Consider the following 14,598-nt stretch of genomic DNA (forward strand, 5'->3'; position numbering starts at 1 on the left):
GTGATGACATACACTGTTTTCATTCTCAAGCTCAGCAGAAGGATAACCACAACTGTTACTGGGTTTTATAACTATAGAAGCAGTATAATGTTTTTCAGGTATTCTGGAGAGGTTTAGTAAAGGTTTGGTAAAGTTTATTCTTCTAGATGTTTTCATGTGCTTAAACAGCGGGCAAAAAAGATCAAAGGGCAGGATTTCAAGTGAGCCCGGGAAAGGTAAATCAAAGATAATTATATTGGTCAAAGTATAGTCATACCAGTGCATTTTTAATACGCTGTGAAGGGCTTAATTCTCATAATTTTGCTTAAATAGAGTTGAGACAAACTTAAAAGCATTGAAAATGACAGGACAGTTGTTTGTTGTTTGTTTGTTTTTTTTTTTTAAATTATCATTATCATGCTTGTTCCCGTCACCTGATGTGCTTACCCTTAATTTGCTGCTAGATTTTGGAATGTTGTACACAGCCCTTTTTAGGAAGCAAGGTAAACAAACTATAAGTCTGGCTTATCTCACTGGCTTTTTCTTTTAAAAAAGTAAAAAATGAAAACTAATTTTCTGTGCAAGTAAGAAGTATCCCTAAAGAATATACTGTGCACCATTGTCTGAATGATATTCAATAATATGATCATATATATATATGTGTCTGAATAGTCATTATAAATTTAAGTTTTACTAATGCTAAATGATTATTTTTTTCCAAAAGGAAAAAAGTATTTTTAATAGTTTTCTCCAGTTAAGAATCTTATCTTATTATTGGAACTCAGAAGAGTTTGTATTCAAGTACATGCCTCGGCTGGTCTATTGGGCCTCAACACCAAATGTAAGAGCTTGTCCTTGTTATTGTTTTCTGCGTTCTGAATGTGATGATGCAGAATCTAATCAGATTACCTAGGCAGATCCTGAGCGTATTTCTTGCCTTTTCCCTGCTCTCTGGCATTAGCTGTTTGGGTTAGGTAAATTGTAAAGAAATGCCTGTTTTCTTCTGAAGCATTACCAATTGTCTAGCCCTAGGCAGAATTTTGCTCCAGTTCGTTGGTTATTTCTATCATGTTTTATTCTTACAGGTTTTAGGTAGAAAAAACATTACAGGGTTTCCTTCACTCACTTAGTTTTATGAAATATTTATGTAATTTAAACTCTCTTTAAATGAAAGAGAAAATACAGCATGGGAGGTTAAAAACAGAAATAGTTTGAAGTTGTTTTCCTGATGGTTTCATACTGTCTTGCAGCAACGTTTCAACTAGAGGTTTATTTCAGTACTTCAGGTAGAAGTGATTCGGTTGTCCTTTCCATCCGTCATGCCCCTTATCTCTCAGCAGCATGGTGCTGAAGAGTGGTTCTAAAGTAAGTTGGCAACCTTTTAGTCTAGGTCATTGCCTCCTTAATATCCACTGAAGATTCATTGCATTTTCTGCAGAGCTGTCATCTTATGGCCTTGGACAGTTACCAGGGCACTCGGTTCTGACTGGAAGGAAAAAAAGAAAAAAATATCTGCAACAAGATAGAACTTTTCTTTTTTAACAGAAATTACAATGTCTAGCGTTTATGGAAATGTCCACCTGTGCTATCTGCCATAGTCACAGTTCTGGCTTGTTACGACAATGATCCGATATTTGGTGAATATTAGTCCACTTTGGGAATAGAATTGTGGCAGTCCATAATGCCGTTTGCGATTATTTAGTTTCACATTTTTTCCTGCCATATCTCATGTGAAGTAAGTGCCGTGACTGAACTGGGCATCACACTTAAGAGTCGGGGTCTATTTCTTGATATTTCATCAAATCGTGAGTCACTGTTCCTCTCTACAAAAATCTATATTATAAAATGCTCATTCACAGCACAGTAGTGCTGTGAGCGCGCTACTCACATTTTTTAATATTGATACTTCAGCTTTTATTTCTAAACTCTGCTGTGCTACTATATGGCATCCTTTTTTCTCCCCCCGCCCCCCGATTTACATTTCATTAATACATGCTGCAAGAGTATGCAAAGCATGGTGCTTCCGGGTGCTGCATGTAAACCAGTGTGTTTCTCAACATGCCTTCAAATTGGGACCATGACTTCTCTGGCTGTGAAGTTCTTCTCTGTGTTGTATTTCATGTATCTAACAGATGTTGCAGTTAGCTTCACTTGGGGTTTTGCTTTCCTCTGAAGTTGGACAAATGATGTAAAATTTAAGAAGTTTTTTTTATGGCATGAAGGAGAAGAAAAACTAATTAGCACATGTCACATTTGTTTGTGGCCCCGGTTGTCTGTGCTAGGTGGTTCACTGGCCCCGAGTCAGAAAGTCTTGACACCTTCTGGGAGATGGAGCGTTTCCACAGCCCATTGCCACCCAAGCAGGACAGTATGTGTGAAGCTGGAGCATTTCAGTTTTTCCAAAAAGTTTCTTAAAATGTTTACAATTATATTAAAGTTTAAAAGAAGGGAAATCAGATACTGGCAAAGAATAACCATCACTTCATTCTTGTTATGTCAGACTTACACTGTTGTTTATGGTGATCAGTGACTGTCTGGATCCCTATAAGTGCTTCAGACAAAGCCACAAAGCCGTAGTGGTTTTGTGGTGTTTGGGCGCTCCTATATAGCAAAGCTAGGCTGGATTCCCGTTGCTGAGTTTGTCAGTCTGAGGACATGCCTGCCAATCGTGAGAGGTTCGTGGGTGGTTCAGTAGCAATTTATTGGACTGTTGTCTGATGGTAAAGCTGATCAATGCAATTTATTCTGCAGCATAAAAATTGCAGGCCTGTTTTCACGGATAGCAATGCTAAAGCCTTTTCCCTGGAGGAGGACAAACAAAAGGAAATCTGTACCAAGTATCTAGTGATCTAAGGAGAGATCAGAGAGTGATAGCGTTACAATTACAAATGATGAAATGCACACTTGTGCATATTGCTCAGTAATATAGCAGGCATTCATTTAAGGGGAGTTTTTCTGCAGCATACAGCATTGAAAACACATCTAATAGGTGCATTCATTTTAATATGCTCATTCATTGAGCAGGCCTGATTAATTAGTGCATGTCACCATCTGGTACTTACTGAGACTATTCATTTTTAAAATGTTGAAATTGTAGGGAATGTTGCACACCAATTAAGTTCCTTTTAATTGGATTATGTTAGTATAAAGTATTACTGGAGAAGGCCCTCATTGTGATTCAGCCAACATGCATCTAAGGGAGACCCGCCAGCCTGAAATTACTTAGAACAAAGGGAATATGCCTGAAATGCATGTTTATTACTATCTTTGTGCACTCAGCAAAGACTATGTCCACAAGTAAGAGCCACAAAAATACTTCTGCATTTCTACGCAAGGTTCAGTTTCCTAACGTGAGGATATCTCAGCTGATTACTTCATCTCTGCACTGCAACTCTGAATCTGTCATCTTCTCCCTCTGACCTGGAAAGTGAAATACGCTTGTGTGTTTCTGTTTGTTTGATATCAAGTTAACAGGGCCAAACTGAGCCCTCCTGTGTGCAGTTGTGTATCTGCTGAAATGAGGAGCATTAGTCTCATTTACACAAAGAGTGATTTGGCCTTTAAAGCTGATAAACTATCTGTGCTGACTCAACCATTTAGTGAATGAAGTATCACGATCTGCTGGCTGCAGCATATTGGGAGCAGAACTTGTCTGTCTGTGCTTGTTCCTGTCACTGTGACTCACTTGGTGAATTTTAGCTACTTAGCGTCACTGCACTGCAGTGTTTCCGTGTATAAATTGTGAATAGTTATGTTTATCAACTTACATAAAAGGTGTTGAGCTAGAGGGATGAAGTGCACAATGTTGACATTACATATTTACTGTTAACGCTTTCTTTAGAAGCCTAATGCTGGTTTGTATTTAACATGTAAGGTTGTTATTGCCTTGATTTTGTGGAGATTGAATATCTTCAAGTAAGTTCTGTCATCTGAACTACTCACGTCAGAAGAGCCAGGAGCCCTGCAGCGTCCACATTCCTGTTCCTTAGCAGTTAAATGGGCCGTCATGGAAGCAGGGAAGTTACGGAAGAAAAGACACCTGATCACTATAGCAGCTTAAGAGATCTGGTCTCGTTGGCCTTCTTTGTTTTGAGGAGTAGGGTAAGAACCGAGAAACGAACAATGTCAGGATATTATTTTCTTGCTCTATTTGTGTGCGTTTTCCTTACCTTCCGTGGACTCTGCTGCCCCCTACCAAGTTGCAGCTGCTGTTAACAGCAATGGAAGTGATGGCCTGAACACGTGAAGAATGTTTTACATTTTTTTAATACTGAAAGAAGATTTCATTTCTGTTATCACTCATAATCACTCTCACTGTAATTATCACTCATAATAGGGAATCTGTAGTTGAAACAGTAAATGTATTTTCTTAAAAGGGAGAGGAAAACATCAGAAAAATTGCTTTTAGTTGTACAGCAATGAAGAAACTGTCTGAATTTTTGTCAGAATGCAAATACTTGTTTAGACATATAAAGGTCAGTATGAATTTAATTTGAAATAGCACAGGAGTGCTTCTGATTTTAAGTATAGAAGGAGCACAATGTTGGAATTCTTTTGTTAACATACATTTCCTCTTGTTTGAAGGTGCGTATTTCCTCTTTGTTACAGCTGCAGGCAGCGTCAAAGCACGCGACAGGAACTGCTCATCCTGCGCGTGCTGAAGTCAATTGGAAACCCAGCTGTAGTTTATAAACCTGAGAAGTCAGTGGCTCTTGTCTGTTTCGGAGACTGCGTCAAAAATCGCATTAGAGAGCGTGGTTGTGTTTAAACCATTTCCATTAGGTATTGGAGTGCAAAAGATCTAAAATATCTGTACATTTCTTAGGTATTCTCTGTGTACAAGTTACATGTCTGCATTTACACAGACGTGTCAACGTGTATTTTATTTTTAAGCCAAACTGCTGCAGGTGGTACTCCTGGGATGTGGGATGTATGTCTGCACAGAGCTATGACCTTGCCGTAGTTTTTACTCCGACTGGAGCATTGTGTTGTGGTTCTGCTAAGCTTCCCGGAGTTCACATTCATATGTTGAGTGTAGCACTCATTTGGGTTAGAGGGAAACTGATTAGTATCAGTGTATCTGAGCAAATGAGAGGGAGTACAGCCTGTGGTGAAACATAAAAATGTAGTGAGATGGAGGTGTGCAAAAGAGTGCTTTCTCATTTCTACCCCAACATTATTAGCAGAAAGTGCTTAGCCTGGAACGCCATAAAGCTGTCTGCTTTGTGATAGGATTCTAGAGCAAGTGCAGTTCATGCGGTTTTGGAGAAATAATATCACCCAGTTAAATCTTAAAAACCACACGCGTATGCACTAACCCTTTTGTTTAAGTTGTTTGTTCAGAGGTTTAATGTAGCAGAGAAATATATTTTTCAAGAAAACATTTAGTTTAGATTCCCATTAGTGTAACTTTACTCCTTTTATTTGTTAAATACATGAAAGGAAGTAGCTCACCAGGGTATAAAATTCTAGTATGTGTGCTTGCTTCCTCTGATTTTAGGAGAATTATTTCTTAATATAATTTTTCTGCTTACAATATATAGGCTTGCAAAATGTTGAAGCAACAAATCTTGGCAGAGATCAAAAAAAATGCAAAGGCATTTTACTCTGTATATATAAAACAAAGGCTGAAAGTTTGGGCAGATCTCTATCTGGCAGACTATCTATCTCTTAGGTCATACAGAGAAAGCTTTTGGCACCGACTTTTTGGCAAAAAGCTTTGTCTGGAAACATATTTAGTCAGCATATGAAATATGATAGCCCTGGTACCACAATGTGTCTGAAGATGCTCTAATACAGTTAGACTTCAGCCCCATCTGGTGTTGGAACAGGATTGCTATATCAGAGTTTTCCAGCATAGGACAGCCCTTTGCCAAAACACAGAGCAGTGCGTGAGGAGACTGACAAATTCATACAAGTGTCAGCTTTGCTAATGCTTTCTATTGTTTGCTACCCTGATGGAAACCAGTTGTGCCCGTGGTGAATTCCAGCACAGCCATCCTGCTGCTGAGTTACTAACCACAGGCTCTACAGAGAGCTGCATCTTTAACTGAATGGGTTTATCAATACCCTTCCAGTGTACCTATGTGATCAGCACGTATATTTTCATCCGAAGCCTGTAAGAATAGGAAATTACTGATTTTCAATGCCTGTGTTTACAGAAGTAGCAGTGGGCATACAGATTCTTTCACCTCCGTAAAATGTCTCCAACAATTTGAGTTATGCAACAGTGACGAAGAGACCAGACTTGTGGATTTGGCTTGGAAGGCTTAAAATCTTCAGGCATTAACTCATGAAACTCTCAAATCCTGGATACTCCAATGACTTTAAAGCACAGCAGATTCATATTTGGTTTTTACTCAAGGCTGATCGTTTCAGGAAATAAAAAGACTCACTTTGAAAAAGACTTTCAATTCTTTTTCAATTGTTATATCAGGGGAGGGAGGTAGAAGAGCTACATGTGAAACAAATCAGGGACTAAAAATCCATAGCTTTGTTTTGAGGATATAAGAATGGCTTGTTTGCCACTATTGTAAGCTAAAGGAGAAGAAACAGTGACTTCTAGAAAGATTTCCCCAGTATTTTTATCTGACTTTTTCAAGATTGCAGTCCAGCCTGTCTCTTCAAACCAAATACCTGTCCAGTTATAAGTAGACTCTGATGAAAAAAGCGCTAAAATGGCAGAGTTTGGAATTGGTTGAACATATTTTGTCACTTAAGCTGAGCTCATTCACATTCGAAGCTAAAACAAATGATCTCAGTTGCATTTAGGAGAGTAACCATACTCTTACTTTCCTGTCTCATGTTTTAGTTATGTTGAAAGCAATGTGCACTAATCTTTGCTTTTATATCCTCTTCCTAGCATTTGTTTTATTGGGCAAAATTAAAGGTCAATGGTCCTGAACTAGTCAAGAGAACTATTCTAAAGTCTCAGTCATTGCCACTTCTCTCTCTCTCTCTCTCTCTCTGCTTTCAGTAATACAGAGCTTAGCTGCCAAGGTTTTAATTCTTTATGTATGAGAAGAATGATATTTGCAACTTTTTTTGCATTTCAGTTATAGTTTTGTAAATTTATGTAAAAAGAGCTAAGGCATCAGCAAAAGGCTACTTGCTTATTCAGAGTCATTTGTACTGTAGAAGAAGTAAGATCAACCTATTTTTTTCCCCTGTTCTCCTTCTCATTCTCTTTTGTGTTTCAGAATGATCACTGCTCAAAACACTAGCCTTACGAAGTGAACAGAGTGGAAACATATGGATGAAATTCTTACCATGCACTGAACAGCACGGCATCAAGCGCAAAGCTCTGGGAAAATGTCTGCTTGCAACACTTTCACTGAGCACGTCTGGAAACCTGGTGAATGTAAGAACTGCTTCAAGCCCAAAAGCTTGCATCAATTACCCCCAGTATCTGAAAAAAAACCCCTCTCACATGGAAATCTGAAAACCAATGCAAACCAAAGTAACAGCCATCGTGGGAGAAACACAGGAAACTTCCGACCACCTGTGGCAAAGAAACCCACTATAGCTGTGAAACCCACCATGATGGTAGTAGATGGGCAGGGTGTATGTGGCGAAACCAGCACGCCGGATCATTGCGAGAATAAATCGGTGCCTGCAGGTTGGAACCGAAACAAAGCTGTCTTGAACAAAAAACCACTGAACAATAATAATGAAGATGAAATTGAAGGTTATAGCCATGTTCACAGGCCTTATGGCAACAATGATGGTGTAGGTAAGATACCAAATAACAATAATAATGGACTGACAGAAGTTTTGAAGGAGATTGCGGGTTTGGATACCACACCTCAGCTAACTGGAAATGAAATGAACTCAAGAGAAACCTTCTTGGGAAGGATAAATAATTGTTATAAAAGATCATTAGAAAGAAAGATCCCTCCAAGCTGCATGATGGGTGGAATGAAGGATTCACACAGTAAGCACGTTATTCTGAGTGGAAGCACTGAAGTAATAAGTAATGAAGGTGGACGTTTCTGTTATCCAGAGTTCTCTAGTGGAGATGAGAGTGAGGATGACACGTTTTTTGGCAGCATGCAAGAAGAGCATGAGAGCTGGGATGAAAGTGATGAAGAGTTGCTAGCAATGGAAATTCGTATGAGGGGCCAACCTCGCTTTGCTAATTTTAGAGCTAACACCCTATCTCCTGTTCAGTTCTGTGTTGACAAAAAATGGAATACTGTGCCCCTTAGAAACAAGTCTCTCCAGCGGATCTGTGCAGTAGATTATGACGACAGTTACGATGAAATTTTAAATGGTTATGGGGAAGAGACTGTGATTCTTTATGGGCAAGAGAGCATGCAGAGCATGGTGTCTTCTGATTCTACATCTCCCGATTCTTCTTTGACAGAAGAGTCTCGTTCTGGAACAACCAGCAGTTCTTCACAGAAGCTCTGTAATGGAGGCTTATCTCCTAGTACTCCTCAGGACCTCAAATTGATTGAACCAGAATATGAAAGCCTTTGTGATAATCAGCAAGTGAAGGATGTGTCAAAAGCTCCCAGAAATGTTCCGAAAAGTCCAGAAACTCACAAGGCAGTCCTTGCGCTTCGACTGGAAGAGAAGGATGGCAAAATTGCTGTGCAGACTGATAAGCAAGAGAATAAAAGTTCTTCAGATGTTGCTGGTCAAGCTGTAACTATAAATTTGGTGCCTGTAGAAGAGCAAGCTAAACCTTACAGGGTGGTGAATATGGAACAACCAGTTTGCAAGCCATATACCATAGTAGATGTATCAGCTGCCATGACCAATGAATGTAAGGAGAATCAGACTGAAACCTCAGAAACCAGAAATACATCATCTAGCCCAAGCTCACCAGTAACTCCAGGCACACCTATTACATCCTCTGCAGCGTCGCCTGTACGAGTAAATACTAATCTGAAAAAATCCAGTGCAATCAGATATCAAGAAGTGTGGACTTCTAGTACTAGTCCAAGACAGAAGATACCTAAGGTGGAGTTAATTGCTAACAGCTCAGGACCTTCTGTTCCTCCCAGGAAGACAAGCCACAAGTCAGCTCCTACTTCACCCACAGCTACAAACATTTCTTCAAAAACTATCCCGGTTAAGTCTCCCAATTTATCTGAGATAAAATTCAACAGCTACAATAATGCTGGCATGCCACCTTTTCCTATTATCATTCATGATGAGCCCACTTACGCTAAGAGTTCCAAAAATGCTATTAAAGTTCCTATTGTAATCAATCCAAATGCATATGATAACCTGGCTATCTATAAAAGTTTTCTAGGGACCAGCGGAGAACTATCCATCAAAGATAAAACTACTAGTGTAATAAGCCACACATATGAAGAAATAGAAACGGAAAGCAAAATGACTGAAGCCATAGGAAGTAAACCCACTGAATTTTCCCAAGTGAAGGGGGTGACTAATAGCTCTGAATGCAGGCTGGGTTCTGTGGCTCAGAAGGTCCAAGAGTTTAATAGCTGTCTCAGTAAAAGTCAGATATCACCACAGAGAAGTCATAGTTCTGACCACAGCTCCCCATTGAGAGTTCAAAAGACAACACAAGAGCCTGCAGCAAAAATAGATGTAACACCAGAGGCTTCCGTTGGCAGCAGCAGCGGTAGAGAGAATGCAAGCACGGTGCTTTCGCAGATTGTGGCTTCTATCCAGCCTCCTCAGTCTCCTCCAGAAACACCTCAGTCTGGACCCAAGTCTTGTAGCGTACAAGAACTGTATTCCTTACCCCCTGATGCAGATGCTACTAAAAACACCCTGGTACGCCCCAAATCTCTGTTTACGTCACAGTCTGAAACAGAGTCACCCAAGGTGGTCGAAAACACTGCCATTAAAATGCAGAAAGAGTCACCTTCACAGCAAGTTGCCACTCACTCTCCAAAGCCAATGAGAGCCACCCCAAATACCACAAGTCCCAAAACAGAGCAAGCACCGCCATTTCCTCCTCCACGGTCCACTTCTTCACCCTATCATGCAAGTAACTTGTTGCAAAGACATTTCAGCAATTGGACCAAACCAAACAGTCCCACCAGGTCGACAGAGGCTGAGTCAATCCTTCATTCCGAAGGTCGCCGAGCTGCTGATGCGAAACCCAAACGCTGGATATCGTTTAAGAGCTTCTTCCGCCGCAGGAAAACTGATGATGAGGAAGACAAAGAGAAAGAAAGAGAGAAAGGAAAGTTGGTGGGTCTTGATGGAACTGTTATACATATGCTCCCCCCTCCTCCAGTTCAACGTCATCACTGGTTCAGTGAGGCAAAGTCAGACTCCAGCGAGAAGCCATCGATTGTTTTCATGTATAGATGTGAACCAGCAGAAGCTGAACCAAAGTCTGACTATCAACACAAGAGCGGAGCGGAGTCTGCTATCGCAAGTGCACTAGCAAAAGACAAAGGAGAAATGCAGGAAAAGTCTCCAGAGAGCTCTGAACAGAAAATAGCGAGCCATTCATCACCACCTCAGATTCCCAAGAAAATCCCCAGGTAATCTGCTCATCTTTTTTAGTCACTTATTCAGTTGTGATCTGTCCTGTATATACTGCTGAAAAGGGAAGAAATTAAGGAGTTCTATTACATTAAGTGTAATTTTTTCAAAGCATATTTAATTTAGGTAACTTAAAGCGTATTGGATATCAGAAAGGATAAAAAAAATACTAGAAACAGTACCTAATATTTGGAGTTTGTGTTGCAGATTCACTAAAATGTCACAACAGCCATGTTACATTGAATCAGATACATTTTCCTGAATTTCTGGTTTAAGAAAGTGTTCTTATGTTATAGGAAAGTAAAGAATTCCTCTGCAGAAATAGAAGGCAACTATTGAAAAGTATAATAGAAATTAAAAGATCTGTGACTCATAAAAGGTGGTGTGCTAACTTTATCTCACATACTCAAGAATACAAGAGATGCTAATTAACTTGATGCTACACTGCAACATCACTGCAGCACTCCCAAAATAAACGATGTAAAAAAAGTAATAATAGAATTAAATTATCTATAAAATAATCTGTCTCCATTTTGCAAGGCCTTTAGCGATGAATATACCTTGTCCCCTAACAGTACTGGATTAAGTAGAGCTGGTTGCTCTATTTCTGTCTGACAGTTTTGTTCAGTGATTTCATTTTTAATTTTTTTTACCTCAGAATTTACTAAAATTATTTGTTGTTTCAATTTCTGTGAAAGTATTTGGCCAGTAGATATTTATTATACTCCTGAAAGTTCATGGTAGTTAAACGTTTTAGGTTTGTCTGTTGGTTTAAAGGTCTGTTTGTTCCCTTATCAAGGGTACACATTTTCTTGGTTGTCCCTGAACACAAAGAACTGTGTTTATTTCCAGATATGCATTGTTTTCAACATACCACCGAGTTGCTACAGCTCATGACAGTGCATAACCTAAGAGGGCTGGAGTCCTTTGTTGCAGTCAGTCACATGGGCGTAGTATGCATTTCCCTCAGTACAGACCACAGCTGTCGATGTATTAGAATGTCTTCCAATGCTATTATACAAACCAATTCCAAAATAGCTTCAAACTTGCATTATTTAATTCTTTGTAACAATAACCCAGTGGTAGGACATTAAAAATTTTGTAAAGTTTGAGCTATGTGTGAGCCTCAGAAAGTGTGTCATGGCAGTGTTCTTTGTTTTTCTTTCTCTGTTGTCTGTACAAGAAAGTCGCAGTGATTTTTAGTGAAAATGGTTTTAAAGTTGACTTAAACTAATAGAAATCTCAGTGTGAGCATAGTTTGAGTTTACTGTAAAGTGATTGCTGCTTGCCTTAAAGTAAAATAACTACGTCTTACGCTAACCAAGAGTGACCATTTGCGCTAAGTGTAATTAAATGACTTCTGTATCACACCTTGGGAGTGCTGATACAGCATTCTCATGAAGATCAGGACTACTTTTCAGACTGTTTGCCTTTTGTCAGACTTGGACAGGTTTGGGTTTTGTAATGTAAGGTGTTGACAGGGTTTATCATAGTATGATGTAAAGCTGGTTTTTGTAGATTTACATTTGAAGTAGTTGCTCCAAATACAAGACAGGATGGTTTCCAAAACCTTAGTGTACTGTCTGTTTCTGCAGACTTGGATGAACTGCAATCTCAGGGTCAAGAATTTTATTTAAAAAAAAAAATAAATTAACAAATAGGGTTTAAAAAAATCCCATTACAAATTGTGGGTGTGAGTTTCAGAAACATTAAGCACTTTCACAAACTGTTAAAGTCAGTAGGAGCTCTAAGCATTCAGCATCTCTGCAAGATGTACAGTAGCACAATAACACAGGGGTGTGGGCGATGACAAAAGGGGGTGTCCCTCTATTTACAGTGCATGTTACAGCATAAGGCTGAAGACAGTGGTGAATATACCCAGGGCTAGAATAACCCTTGATAGGAGTCTAGTCTCTCTAGACTTACCCTAAATTAAATGAGAAGTAGGCAGCTTTAGAGAGCAAGTCAAAGAATTGGAGAAGTTTGTGCTCTCAACCTCCCTTTAGAGGAACCCATTTTTTCTGTTATCTCCAGGGGAACCTAGAAAAAAATGAGGTTGTACCAACATTTTTTTAGCAGCATTACCGAATACATTGCCACCAGGAGAGTCCCTTTCTCCCGCCTCCTTAGTGCCCTGCTGTTGTGCTGGCAAGAGAGTTCATGTGGTCACCTGTGGTGAGCCAGGCTGGGGAAGTGATCCAAGGGAAAAATAACTTTGCAGTTCTTTTCCAGCCGGATCAATGGGCTGATCTGACAGGGGGACCAGTCAGGAAGGAGCATCTGCTTATCTCGGTGGTAAGAGGGCAATAACAGGCTAATGGCTGCGGTCAGAGTTGGCACTTGTTCTTAGACTACCCTAGAGATGGTGCTGTCACAACGTTTTATGTTTTTGCACTATTACCAAAATACCTTCTGCCCTTACTATTGAAGGCAGTTGGTCATTCTGTCCTGCCCTATTCACTTATTCCAAAAAGTACGCTTACTCTATTTTTCTGCATGATGATATTGGCTAAAACCGAATCGCACAATTTTCCTAGGTGAAAATTGGAAATTTCCAAATGTTAGAATTGGAATTTCTTCTTTCTAACAATACTGTTCTATAGTTTCTACAAATTTCAAAGAAAATACACTGAGACATGGAGAAATACATTGTGGGAACACAGGACAGTAGATATCTTTATCCTTCAGTTATTATATGCAGTTACCTTGATGCAATTTGATGCCTTAAGTTATTTGGGTTGTTTACTTAATTTTTAATATTGTTAAAGAGACCAAGTGAAGCCTTATAGTGCCAAAAAATGAAGTTAATTTTTTTTGTTTAAGGGGTTTGGCTTTTGTTTTTAATATCCCAGTAGGTGAGAATCAGGATTGTCAACTTCCGTTTTTCCACAAGCAGGAGATGTAACAGAGGAGATACTATACTTGTTTTGTGTTAACTCTTCAGGCATTACTAAGAGCTTAGTGTTAATTCAGGCTAAAATATGTGCACGGAAAAGATGTTTAAAATCTTCAGTTAAGCTTGCAGAGGCTTAGTGGAAAACAGAAGACGTAGATAGCAATCAATGAACGTGACACTTCTCTAACTGAGAATGCCAACAAAAGTAAGCTCACTGAAAAACCAAATTGATGACCTGGAAAATAAGATAAGGTTTAAAAATGTCAGATTACGGGGAGGGGATGGGGACGGGGACGGGATGTGTCTTGAAAGCAAATTAAATTAAGATACAATATTTCCTTACTTTGCAATGTAGCATAGCTGCTAAAGATTGATAACATAACCACAAAATAGGGCTGAATGTATTTCAATTTATCACTAGAAAGGTCAGTTTTTCCCTTTGAACAGCACTTTCAAAATACTCAGTTCCTTGGAAAGCTGGAAACTCTCTCTCTGTTATACAAAAGAACTTGGTGTTGTTTTATCCATGTGATTGTTTCTTTCTGTTTGGTGCCAGGATGCACATATGATGGTTCAAAAGGAGCTAGCAAATACTAATGTATTAAATTTACCAAAAATTTGTAGATGGATTAATTTTTGCTAAAAATCACCAGTCACATCAGCTTTAGCATTAATTGGAATGAAAATCAGGTGTTCTTAGAACACCTGTCGTACATGATGCAGCAGTTGTTCTCAGGCAAAACCTAAAATTGACCTCTAAAAAAGATAATATGATATTTCTGGCCTAAGTCATTGTAGCTGATGAAGGTGGTACAGCCCAGTGTGGAATCCACACAGAGGTTTAAAAACAAGATTCTTCAAAGTCTTTGTTATCTAGCGGATCAGACTGTTGCTATTGGAGTTTCACAGGATAAAGGATTCTCTTCTCCTTCATTGAGAGATCACTGCTTATACCCAGTAGCAGCTTTTTACATCGAGACCTTTCCTAAAAGAAAACTGCAGCACAGCCTTCTGATTCTTCCTTTCCTATCTTCATAAACCACATCAGAGCTGAACTAAAACCTCATTCAGCGCTGTTTTAGATGGCAGTGCCTTTGTAAATCAAGGTACACCTGATTTGTGCGCAGCCGTTTCCATTTCAGTTATGTATTAAACTGAATAGTTTCCTTTGATAGCTACAAGTCAGCCATAACTTTCCTTTATAGGATCTTTGGGCCAGACTTGGATGAACTAAAGATAAAACTGTA

General features: G+C 39.2%; 1 protein-coding gene across 10 annotated transcripts in view; it reads left to right on the top strand.

The window, feature by feature from the left end:
• The window catches only part of PEAK1 (pseudopodium enriched atypical kinase 1), a 123,632-nt gene that overhangs the window by 74,997 nt on the left and 34,037 nt on the right, over nucleotides 1–14,598 (top strand). For all 10 annotated transcript variants that reach the window (XM_087743813.1, XM_087743812.1, XM_087743811.1 and 7 more), the window contains one exon: nucleotides 7,179–10,454. In XM_087743813.1, the coding sequence (XP_087599939.1) occupies nucleotides 7,291–10,454 (3,164 nt within the window). In that variant the 5' untranslated portion in view covers nucleotides 7,179–7,290. The remainder of the gene's footprint in view (nucleotides 1–7,178; nucleotides 10,455–14,598) is intronic.

Source organism: Nipponia nippon, unplaced genomic scaffold (assembly GCF_047370975.1).
Source record: "Nipponia nippon isolate SJK-2023a ecotype South Korea unplaced genomic scaffold, ASM4737097v1 scaffold_9, whole genome shotgun sequence".
Classification (NCBI taxonomy): domain Eukaryota; kingdom Metazoa; phylum Chordata; class Aves; order Pelecaniformes; family Threskiornithidae; genus Nipponia; species Nipponia nippon.